This window comes from Varroa jacobsoni, unplaced genomic scaffold (assembly GCF_002532875.2).
Source record: "Varroa jacobsoni isolate VJ856 unplaced genomic scaffold, vjacob_1.0 scaffold_1047, whole genome shotgun sequence".
Lineage (NCBI taxonomy): Eukaryota > Metazoa > Arthropoda > Arachnida > Mesostigmata > Varroidae > Varroa > Varroa jacobsoni.
This window is the reverse complement of record NW_019213949.1, coordinates 175,301-188,224: the sequence shown is the minus strand read 5'-3', so window position 1 is coordinate 188,224 and position 12,924 is coordinate 175,301. Positions and strand designations below refer to the sequence as shown.

The 12,924-nt window shown below is 43.3% G+C and overlaps 1 protein-coding gene and 1 long non-coding RNA gene across 2 annotated transcripts in view; one reads left to right on the top strand and one right to left on the bottom strand.

The window, feature by feature from the left end:
- The window catches only part of LOC111266054 (cyclin-dependent kinase 5 homolog), a 58,024-nt gene extending 48,728 nt beyond the window's left edge, over nt 1-9,296 (bottom strand). Inside the window, exons 1-2 of the mRNA XM_022843189.2 lie at nt 6,760-9,296; nt 3,235-6,382 (exon numbers count right to left, since the gene is read on the bottom strand). Of these exons, the coding sequence (XP_022698924.1) occupies nt 3,235-4,534 (1,300 nt within the window). The 5' untranslated portion in view covers nt 4,535-6,382; nt 6,760-9,296. The remainder of the gene's footprint in view (nt 1-3,234; nt 6,383-6,759) is intronic.
- A 189-nt stretch (nt 9,297-9,485) lies between these two features.
- LOC111266058 (uncharacterized) lies at nt 9,486-12,488 on the top strand. Its single transcript, XR_002683840.2, has 2 exons — nt 9,486-11,434; nt 11,817-12,488. It is a non-coding gene; the product is annotated as an uncharacterized LOC111266058 (long non-coding RNA).
- Nucleotides 12,489-12,924: the final 436 nt, after the last annotated feature.

Here is a 12,924-nt window from a genome sequence, read left to right as displayed (position 1 = left end):
TATAAATGACGCTTAACATATAAATATAGTTTATAAAAGTGGTGAAAGTACACTGTATACGTGTAATATACATGTTCGTAAAGACGAAAAGGTTTTCGATAAAAGGAATTTATCGGATACCATTGGCTCACTTTCTACTTCGATGGCTACACAAAACCGCGTTTAGCAGAACGGAGTCTGGCGAATAGTAAGTTTGGTCCGTTTCGCCATTCCATATCGTACGGTTATTTCTGTTGTACGCTCCCGCCATATAGGAGCTGTCCTACTCATTACCTCTCATTTTGTCGACGCAAGCAGAGTAAGATTAACGGCGTCATAATCAGTTCTTGTGCATCATGTATTTAGATTTACCTGTAATCCAGTCCCTACTTAACCTAAATAAAAGAAAAAGTGTACTCTGTTAAAACCGGCCCCTCTCTAAGCGATTTCTCTGTTACAAGTGACGGGACAGGAGGCCTTCAAAAGATTTCTCATGGAACAGCGGGTGGATAAAGACTGCAGGATGTCTTACAGACCTCTAGAATCACCACCCTCTCTAGTGGAGCAAGTGGGACATAAGCGACGACTGATGCTGGAACCCGCGAGGCCGAATACAGAGTTAACCTACCACAAAGTATTACCGTGCTGCCGTAAAATAGATGACTTCTGTTCAGAGTGTCTCGTCATCTTCGCTATACATAGGGCCAACTCCCATTTTCACTGTCACAAAACTATAACCCCGTTTCTGTCGTCTTACTTCTCAAATGCTACGAAGCCCTCCGCACTTCGCTCTAACGCCTTCTCATACGAATCTTCACTTTAAATCGGACACGGCAAAGGCACATATGCACAAACACACGCATTCATGTTTATTACTGTGCAAGAGTTTCTCCCCTGACTAAGCATCTGAAGAACGACGAACTCATACAGCATACTGCTGGCTGTCATTAACGAAGTAACCAAACAACTACCTCGTCAAATATTCGCAAGTTTTCGCGGCCCTCACTCTACATCAACTTAAGAGAAGGGAGTAGATCAAATAATTCACGCCCTTCATCTATGCGTTCTTTTGAAGCTACAGATCGGCTGACTGGACGACCGAACTACCTGTCGATGTCCGTTACCATCCACCTGCGATCAGCGTGCATAGCTACCTCAACCTCATTTTGGGCAATATATATTGTTATACATAGCAACTCATACGTACAGACAAATATATGTATAACGACTGAGGTCCATTCTTGTAACACGTCATGCAATTTTTCTCCTAATATCTACATCAGCACGCATCGAAATCGACACGGAAGCGAAACATGTGTTGTAGCAATGCTTAGCCAGTTCGGAGATGTGAATTTGTGTACGGTAATACAGAGCGTAAGTGGTCGTTTATAAAAGAGAAAGAGAGAACTTGTATCCGTTGAACCTGTAGATCGAGTGAGCACCCTGTACTCTGGCATTAGACACCGTGTACAGTAACATTTCGATATAACGATGGATCGTCATATTGTAATTTGGGGTAAGTCATATGGTATGGTTGTGAAGGTTATCGGTTTTGATATTAGTCTGGTCTATACATTTTAGATACGATAGGAACACTTACGACGGCATGTGGCTAATTATAGAGGTAACAGAATAGGTGCGAACAACAGTAATCACGATACGGTGGCGCGTCTTCGTTCTCGTATTCGTTGTTTCATCATGTTCGGTGCAGTCATAAGCGTGATGAAAACAATGGTATGATGTGGCATGTACTTTGTTGTTAAGGTTCCAAAGCCCCCCTTTTCGTTACTATACACACACAAACACCCGTATATATACGCTGACACGAAAATAGTTTCTCGTAGCAGCAATAGCGGTAGCAATAGAAGCTTTGCCGATACGGTTCAATTTGCTGGGAATGTTGTCCACTTATACTGCTATCCCTGACACTTAAAACATACCTAACACTTACTAATATGGCTATCACACAAATCGAGGTTTAGCAGCACACATAATGAACAAACGGATTTCTTCAGCATTTACGAATTGTCGAAACCCGTCATACCAATAGTAGTGTAATCCTGTAGCGTTATGTTGCATTGGCCAGCTCTAGCATGGTTAGAATACCGCAGATGACCGCTGATCGATGACCGACCGGCACGAGTACCGCGACACGCTAGAGTTAGACGTAGTTCTTTTTGTAAGAAGCATCTCTAGTTAAAGTTTTCGACTTCATAGAATATTTACATTTGTTTCAGCTGTTCGGCGAACGAGTTATCGGCCCTTTCCAGAGATACATTTATATTTATATAAGTAACAACAAAGATTAGCAGAGGCTAACAGACGTGGCGGTCATTCGCGAGGTCGAAGCCAGGGCCATGGGTAGACACGCATACAAATAATAATGAGCTACATCTTATTCGGGAAGTCGGTAAACCATGCTGGTGTGCCCCGGTTGGTAACTCTGGCGCCTGAGGACGAGTTGCATGTGTTTGCTGTTTAGCTGCATTTTCTCAGTCGAGTTCGGCAAAACAAAATATTTGAAAGAATATCAATTTCAGACCAGCCACCTCAGGCGAGGTGACCTGCCGCATCTGAGAACGGGTGACGATTTTGCATAGCAGCATTGTCAGTGGTGGCGGTGTTGTAAATGGAAGGTATCGAAATGAGTAAATCGGGGCACAATGCTTGATGCCCCTTGAGAACATACGTACACTGAAAATGCAATGCTAACAAAAATCTAATCTGCAAAGCCTTAGAGAAAATGCCACGTACCGGTCTATCAATGAATGAATTGAACGACGAATGAAAAAATAGTTTTCCAGAAAAAAATTCGTAGTAGAAAATAACGTTCACCCAAAGAAAATATGGAACAATTATTGAGTTATGATAAGCTTCAATATTTCTACAATATAGTAGACGCCACATTGTGGAAGTCATTTCGAATGTGCGGTGACCCAGCCAAAAGATTGGTCATGATTGGTATTCGATATAAAGATAATAAAGGAAAAAGATTGTTCAAAATATAATTGCTATGTGTAGAGAAGTTTAATTATTCCTTCCGAAAAAATTCCTTATGTTTTAGCAATCACTACTTACTTCAGACAAACGTAGTCAATCAAATCAGCATGAACATTGTTCTCTATTGCTCTCTCTCTATACAAACTAATATACATTCGAATGCGTGCGCAAACATTCGTTTTTCTTTCTTCATTGACATCCTAAATTTACTCTTATATGCAAGATAAAAAGAAACAATAATAACAATGTACTCACTTAGACTTTTAGAGTTCTTCACTTTACTCCGATTACTCCGACTCTCCGATCCAAATTGTGCACTTAACCAACTCGAGAGTTTCGATGCTGATCCAAAGTTACTAAACGTTGAACTTTTGTGAATTTTCAATACCTTTAGTTGCTCCATAGCACTTGTTGTTTTGCTGGCCGTCGCAAGATCCGTACTAGCTGTTGTATCCGTCGTTTTGAAAGCACTCGAAGGATTGATATCTTGTTGACACAATTGATGACTTCCAGTCAAACGATCGTCAACAAGAGCAGCAATACTTTGTTGCAGAGCCTTATCGCGCAATTTTTGCTTCGGTTGTTGTTTTTGCTGTTGGCCACTTGACGCAATATTATCACAGCTGCTGCCCGTAGCACCAGCGTAGTTTTGATGATCTGATTTACGTGAAAAAATACTGTGACGAGTTGGCTTCCAAGGGAAATCAATGGCGTTTTGTTCTTGCAGCAACAATTTATTACTACTGAATAGGCGATTGTTGGGCGTTTGCCGATTTGCTGCTGCTTCTGTAATTGTTATGTTTAACTCCGGTAGAATTTTTTGTTGCACATTTAGATGCTCAGCGTATTGTTGTTGCTGTTGTTGTTGTCTGGCCGCTATAGTTCGTTGAGAAACATTTGGCTCGTACTGATTATTGTTATGATGATGACGAAATTCTTCGTCCAAGTCCTCGGAGTTTTCTGTGACGTATTGCGTGATGTTTGAATATAATAATGAATTTTTATCAAGGACGCCAGAGCTGTTAATTGTTGATGATGGTATCTCGGCCAGTACAGCTGCTGTGGAAATTGTTGTTGTTGTTGTTGTTGTTGTTGTTGTTGTTGTTGTTGTTTCTATCGATGCTGTTCTCGTAGTTCGTAGGTTTCCGCTTCTTCCGCCCGTGTAAGGGAGTCCGAAGTTTATTCTACCACTAGTCAAGTGGTCCACTTGGTCAACGTCAGTATCGGATTTTCTGTCATAGTAATCCTGGCCAGGGCTTTTTGAACCTTCGACCGATTCTCGGAATGTGGTTGTTGCAAGTAGATCCGAGGGTGGCGTGCCACCGATGGGTGAACTTGTCACAGTAGAACTATTGCTGTTGCTGTAAAGCTGCGATTGACTGTTCGGCTGTTGGTATAAGTGGTGATTGTTGTTTGGCTGGTGATTCTGATGATGTGGGTGATTGAGTTGATGTTGCAGATGATAATGATAAACGGTAGTGACTGGATCAGCGAGTCGCTCTCCCAACTCCTCCTCAGCGCTCTCCAGACTACTGCACCCCGTACTTCGGCGCATTCAGATTGACCACCGAGGAACGCCACCCGCAGTAATCACCACCAACAACAACAATAATGGACGGATGGATGAACGGTCGTGTCAACGGCGACACAACCCGCGAACGTGATTAGCCCCAGCAATGTGTGCCACGGTAATGGAGTTTACCGTACACCAAGTTGTTGATGAAGAACAGGAAGTATAACAATGGGAAGGAGTTGCTGGTAATGATGAGCAACGATCGAATACTGTTGATGTCAACAGAGAACAATATGTAACGGTATTCACAACGAAACTCTTCCGGTACAAGTAACGGCCACTCCTTTGATGTGTGCGAAAGGCGAAACGTTTCGGTTATTATGGCAACGGAAAAACGTTAGCAACCGAAACGAGCGATATGGCTTGATCATCTATCGCATCGACTATTAAAAGCGAACTAAATATTGAAACGCCACGATGATATAAAGCCAACATACACGCTCTAGAGCTTGACATAAAATGGAGAAACAGGTTTGACATATAGAGTATTAGCTGGAACTGTAATCGTGACAATCCATACAGAGACACAAATAAAGATGTAATGCATACAAGTTTAACGCAAGCGAAGCAATCAGTTCTGATTTTTCACCTTCCGTTTAACGAACTTCCTAACGAAGAAAACGCGTCAGATATAATTTACTACTTCAAGACATAAACATCGAGTGTGACACAAATAGACTGCATCTGTAGCAGACTCTAGCTTGCTGGCTTTCTTCTGCTATCGTCCGCTTTGAGGCAAACCACTGTAGCAGTCGATGACAACCAAACACACACGATGAAGATGAAGTAGTCAGCAGTTGCACCAGCGCTTCCCTCGATGCGATAAGCACGACCCTTAACGACTGGCGTCAAGGCTAACTGACGTGGCGCAACCAAAAGGTGATTCTCATTCGATTGTTTCCGCTTTTGTTGCACGAATCTCTGAGTTCTCTCACGCTTTTTCTCTTTTTTCCCTACCTCTGCGCTTCTTGTGATCAGGTACGCACTCCGGACGGAAGTATGGTGCCTGGCAAGTATTTGTATTATATTTGTTAGCTGCTGCGGGAACACATAGGCAAAATGAAAGAGTCGCACGAGAAAGGTGACAATATAATGCTGCCTCGTTCTTCTGAGTGTCGGCCACAGAACTAAATCAGCGAGAGTGTACTTAGATGATTGTGTGACATTTGTAATAGGCACGGAACGACAATACTGATAATACCGATGGCCCGCTGAAGGCAACTAGGCAAATGAAAGCGAACCGTCCCTTAGAGACTTCTTAGCCTTGTCCACTTGATACCAATTATAACTCGGCCACTTCCAGATTGAGTTGACACTGTCGAATGCTCGGTACGCTAATAATCATCTCCGATCTTCTATATTGTCCAGTAGACCAACAACTATCTACACGTCGAGCAATAAGTGTTAAGCCAACAATAATTTCAATGCAACAGCTTTCAATGATCTGTTCGATAGCTCAGGCGTTTGCAGCGGTAAAAAAACATTTCAAGGGCCCAGATTGTATTCACAATGCAATAATAATTATTGGATTGCCATTACTCTTTTTGAGTACTGTTATTGTTATTCATATTATTGATATGATTACTTGTATAAACCTTGTTTTTTTTTTCTGATTTTTGAACGACTGCGCTGTTCCTCCAGTTTCTTCGATAGCTTTGGATAGCTTCAATAATAAGTCATTTTCGTCATAGCATTTTTCACTCAAACCAACAAACGAGCTTTTTCCTCTTCCATTATCTCCATTCACAGACGGTCCATGCACGTTGCCTTGTTGTCAGTCATAAACCACTTCTTTAACAGGTGTACAAGCCCATAGCATGCCCGCGTCAGCTAGAAATCGTATAATCACAAAGTGACAACAAACATACTATTATTGAGTGAGATGAACCTGACCTACTAGACGCCGCTGCGGTAATGCTGTAACAACAACATTTGATACCAGTAAAGATACAGACACTGCAAATAAAGTGTCGTGCACTAGAGATAAAGTTCTCTGCGCGAGATGCTGACAAAGTCGTATAGATCGTGATGATTGACGTTGACGCTGCATTGGTATACCGGCGTATATGCGCGGTAGTCGCTGTAGCAATTAACCCAGCCTATTTATAGTTACTGGTTATTAATTTAACAACGATCTGGTCAGTTAGTTAATTCAGCTCAATACTATTACCCTATTATTAACGTAATCACCGCTGGTTGACACGCACGCATTTAACATTGGTGGCTGTTGTTGTTGTTGTCCGCTTTGCTGATAGCATGCCTTGCCTACTCTCTTGTTTGGTTATCGTCGTCAATGTCTTTCTTAGTGATTCGTGGTTCGAAGTCATTTTTTGTTGTTTGTTCGTGCACGTCCTTGTTAGTTTCATCCGTATAGCTGAGGCCACTGATGGTAGTGATAATGCAATTACACAACAGCCTTTGAACTGAACCGAGGTTCGACTGAGCCTTTATCCTTGCTACAACTCCATAGCTACTAATGGTAGCCATTTACACCCTTCTACTCGACTTACGAATATTGTGTAGTGATATAGTCAGGCGGATCGGCAAACTAACTGATTGACTGACTCAGTAACTGACGCTCGGGACGCAAGGACCGGCAGAACGTTGACGAAGCGATGATTCTTGCTATGAGTCCAGACGGCAGAAGCAGTTCTTGCTGTTGAGAAAAATGATAGTATGAGACGGCGTACGCATTTCTGATTTGACGAATTTTCGATGAATCCGCCGTTGGACCAATCTTGCAGCAACAGTTCCTTCTTCTTTAGTGCCGACAACGCTCGATTTAACGAAGTTATGACTCATACACATACAGAACGTTCATAAGTATCTATATTAGACCCACGCTGCCTTTTATACGGAAAGCGCTAAAGCCTGGTCGCGCTTGAATTCTTCGTGGAGAGATTTCTCGCTGGGATATGCCAACGAGTTAGGATGTATATTGGACAACTCGTATTCTGCCCCCAACATCCCTTGTTTGTCTGTCCAACCATCAATTGTTTCCGCTTTTTCCGATCGCCAGGCTGACCCCTTGAATAATCAGCACCTCGCTAACTCTCACACTTCATTAGCTTGTAATGTAGTACAACTTCACGCGACCCCTTACTACCAACCACTTGCAGATATATGGACGCACGGCAGCCGTTGTGCAAAAAGCAGCTTGCTTCTAGAGTGACAATGCTCTTTGCTGTCTATGTCACAATTTTCGTCTCTGCCGACTGTCTTCTTATTTATCTTCTCTTTCTTGTCAATGTCTGTCGTTCGAAGGATTCACCAACGGTGTACGTTAAATCCTAGCGTTGTTCCCTTTACCATTAGTTACCGCCAAGAACTTCTTCTACCTGTAATCCTGCCATGCAGCGATTTGAACACAGACATCTACAGACGCACGTAAGACCCAAACAAGGGACGCGACACGCCATGACGCTGTATTGCACACTGTAGTGATGGCACTCTGAACAACGTTTGCTTGCGACTTCAGTTACATAGATCCTGGTTACTGCTTTATATATTGCTTATATAGTCAATGCTGTTGGCCTTCGTTTCTCTTGTTTTCTTGTACTGTCTGATTGTATGCGCACAATTATACCGCTGTACGAGGACTATGAAGACACGCGCATCGACGGAAATGACGTGAAAACGTGAAACATTTACAACTCGTCCGTGAGTCTCAGCATGTGTGATTTTCGTAGAGGTTCACGCTACTATTGAAAGAACAAACACAACGTCTGGGATGCGGACGTGTGACGGTGGCTTATGGTGTTCGAACGTGCGCATACAATAAGCAGTTTCACTGACGTATGCGCAACCGAGTAGGCAATGTATCAGAATATTTTTTTGTAGACAACGGATAAGGGGAGACATTGAGGCGGGAGATAACGCTGTATCTTCTGCACTTCGTAATCGCTTTGCTGTAGAGGAAATTGTTGCTATTTTTCTCGTTGTAGCCACAATAGCAGAAGTGTACGCGCCTCTTGCTTAGTTCCTCTAATCGCCATGTTTTGTTGTGATTTCTCGCGGGACTTCGAGGGGGTAAAGACAATTTACATGTCCCAGCTCTTGATTTATTGCCGTTACAGAGTCCAACTGCAAGGTGACTTTATCCCAGGTGGCCTATACGGATACACGAGATGCTCGACGATCTTCTTAATCTCACGATGTGTTCTAAGTGTAACAGCGTTTATGATTTGTCAGTGCCAAGTCCGCTTTGATAGGTAGGGTCCATCATTATAATCAACTTATTTCTTCACGCTTTTACTATAAAGTAATAGGATACAGAAATTATGCTCCCAATAAACCGGCCTTCATCTTTTGATTAGCTGATGGTTGACTATCTGTGACTGCTATAGCTGCTCCTCCGATCGCCAGTTTGACCAGGACGGTTGTCTATGGCCTGATAGTGGTTGGTCGGTAGCTCGGCCTGCTCGCTGGCTGCTTGATATTGGTTTCCTCGTCGTTTTTTTGGCCACAGATCGCTCAGCTTGGTCAATAAGGTTGCTGCTGGCACCAACAATCGGCAGACGCCGACCTCCTCGATAAACTGCTACGGAAGCCCTCTGAACGTGGCCCACCGATTTCGCGCACCACTAAAGGATACTAAACAGCATTGATATCAATACGCAAGTATCACCATGAATGTAACAGGAATCGAAGGGTGCGTTGAGTTGATTTTCCGCGTCTGCCGCAACCCAGTGCAAATCGGCACTGAACAGGTGCACGCCTTTAGACACAAACGTATCCACTAAGTGAGCATAGACACCATCGACACAGATGCTTCTACGAATGCGATGTCACCAAAGAACATTTCATAATACGCATAACAGCTAGAACCGTCTTTCTCTCTATCTAATCTGTATTATGTGTAGCACAGTGACTACAAGCCAACGACAATGCGCGACTTTGTCGTATAGACGCGCATTGTTCGTACTGTTTTGTTCCCTTTCTCACGTCTCTATCACGATCTACCTGTCGACTTCCTGGCGCCTTGAACACTTCCTTGACAATTACGGTACGCAACACACTTGATTCTATTAAACAGTTTTTCGTAAATCTCGGCGTATCGGATTCAGCTGGCCGTCCTCTTCTGTTATTAGCGAGAGTAAGTTCGAATTTCGGTGATGTTGGCCAGGTCCATTAAAACCAGTTGATCTCGCCGTAGAAGTTGATGTAGCTGCAAAGAATTCTACTAACTTCTCTGTTGCTGGCCTTATCGCCACTGAATAGACACATACATTGTGCTTCGATTAGTTCTTCTCTACTGTGTGGGCGGTAGCGTTGTGTTAATGCCGTTCTTCTATATTTGCTGCGTACAACTGTAATGTTGTTATTAACGACGTGAATATGTTGTGTCTGAGTCAGCTGGCTGTCTTTTTGATCCTTAGCCGATCCTATTATTGATGTCGTTGCTACTCACAACGTCTCCGTTCGTCAGCATTCGCCCGAAGATGTCGATAACGTCAGATCTGTACAGACAACAACGAACGTAAGGACGGCAAAGGCAAGGCAGGCCGTTTGGTAAACCGATTAGTCGACCAATCGGCTACGAAGGCAACACAACAACTCAAACGCACGCGCATAAACAGTGATAATACCCACAGCGACCCGCAATGACAACAACAGTCGCACACGTTCCGAGCTAGTAGGAGTAGATGTAGCCGAAATAGCACGCCCCACCAGATTCTGTTGTTCGGATAGCTACAATGGCAAATAAACTAGTTCAAATTTTGCTATTAGTTTAGGTTTTGGTCTCCTATGTGCGCTACGAGTGTCGTCGCCTTGACAAGCTACAGTGTGAAACGGGTTGTCCTTGGAGCGGTAGCGCCTGATACACTTGCAGCGACAGTATTAGTGTAGAGTATTTCTCGAATAGTAGGTCTTGTTATGATGCCAGTGGGAAGGGGTGATTCGAGGATCCATCTGCGACGCGTTCACCGTCACCTTCGCACCGTCACATAAACGGTGCTGCCACACGGAGCAAACGACAGTTGCCACCATTAGTCATGTTGTCGTCAGCGACGCTAGCGGCGGAACCATTATCCGATTCAATCTACCGTGAGACAATTAAAACAGTGACATCGACGACAAAACACACTCAACACACACACACGCACGCTCACTCACTCAGAAACACACAGAGGTCCGGTACGCAACGTGATTCCCTTGTATGTTCACTCGATCTTAAGCACTGCTGTCGCTGTTTTAATAGCGGCGACTCTTCCTTTTCGTGCACGCATATACTTTTGTCTTGTGATGGTGCTGCTATATCTAATTCGGAAGCTGATACTGCCCCTGGTCGAACGCAGAGCAGCTCAGCGCTGCTCACCGACATATATCGCTTAGTCGGCGACCCAGCCGCGAGTACCCCCACAAAGAAGGGTTGGGTCAATGGATTGTTCTCTCTGTCTGTCTGTCTGACTGACTGGATTGTTTGTCCACCCGCAGTAGCAGGCGACTAGGACAAACAAATAGATAGGACAACAGGCAATCACAGACTGGCAGGCAAGCTCACCAGCTCACCGCTATCATTTGCACGACTCTGCCTTACCACTACAGCCGTCTCCGTATTGACTTCTACTGCTCCAATCACAGCCGCTGTGGTCGTTCAGCTCACTCCGCTGTGGCCGGCTCTCGTCAACGACGATTGCGAGAAACAGCAGCGAATAGAGTGAGCGAGCCTTCTATCCGGCTGTTACTGCTGCTGGCACCGCTACTAACTGTTCTATTTGTCGGAAACTTCTGCTGCCATGAGCGACTCGGCTCTCAGCCTAGATTAACAACAACAGCGATGACAGCGAACAGAACGACTCTGCTCCATTCTTAATGTTCAACTCTTAAATGCGCAGACACATCGCTGTAGCATTTATGGACAGTACGCACGCCTAGAAGGTAAGAACCGGTGATATGTACGGGCAGGCTACTACTGCTTTTCATGTTGGTGTTGCTTCTGCTGCTGCTATTGATATTGTGAGAACATTAGTCGTGGAAGAACTGGTTGGGTAGTGTTGTGCTTCTTGGGTTTCTAGATGGCGTCCGTCTATGTCTCTCTGTATTGCTGTTGCGCCTTTATTAGTGCATCGTCTGCTAGCCCGCAAGAGTAGGGTAAGAGAGGGTGGACTCGTGTTTGGCTAGAGGTAGCGATGGTAACGGCGGAGGTGTAGCGCCTTTATCAACATACATCCACTATGGAATTACACGGAGAGCGAGCCTACAGCGATTGATAGACAAAAACACAGGCGTTTAATGCTTTTGAATGATTGGTCAACGGCAGGTTCTAGCGACAGAAGCTAAGATCCGACTAAAGCAGGGCATGGATAAAAACGACGACGGCGGCGGCGCACCGACAATGATAGAGACGATTTTGGCAGTTCTCCCTCTCTTAATTCTGTGGAAAAGGGAACCCCTTTCCGAGCCAATCAACGTGGGAGTGTGAGTCTTTCTGGCGGGAGGTAACGGGTAAATGGATCTGTGTTGCAAAACGCTTACTGGATAGAATGCGAACTACGAGATGGCGTCTGGGTGTAAGGAGAAATGCACGCGGACACACTAAGTTCGGAATTCTTTTCTTGCATTCTTTATATTTTTAATGCTTTTCTTTTCTTTACGTTTTGCAATGTTTACGTTTGTCTTTCAAGTGTTTGAATGCTACCTGACAGAGATGAACAAATGAGTTTGAATAATATTTTTTATATTTGACATGTAAAATCTATATGATAATAAAAAAACAGATTTATTGAGATTTATTATTTTTTTAAATATTTGCTATACAAAAACCTATATAATAATAATTAAAAAGAACAGATTTATCGGGTACAATTGTCACCGAATTGTGTGAAATTTAGATCCGTAGCTACAAAAAAACCTGCATTCTAAAAAAACTGTTTTGGAGAATGAAAGGAATAGTAAGGCAAATTTGAAATAAAGTGCACACGAAATAATCCCACTTATTTCTCGTTCTTTTTGTCTTATGCAAGTACTATAAAAATGCTTGCCAGGATAAATTATAATAAACGTAGAAACTATAGAATTTACAGCATTTCAGGATATCAACTTTGACAATCTTAAACACCATTAGATTTTCTATTGCTGTTGTTTTTTCTATCTTGCCATATAGATAAGACGTCTTTAAGATTATAAATTAGAGCTGGCTTTGTTGTGTATCATTAATACAAAAAATACACGTTATTTTCCATCTATATATTTTGGTGAATTTAAAAAGATAGTACCGGTAATCTAACCGCCATTTTTGTGCGAACCTGCTCTGACTATTTACCTCAACCAATTACTGTGAAATTAGAACAATTATGAACTACGCTATCTCGAAATTCACAGTTGGATATCGAGTACACTGCTCCTTAGGCAAACTTACGTGAACTTTT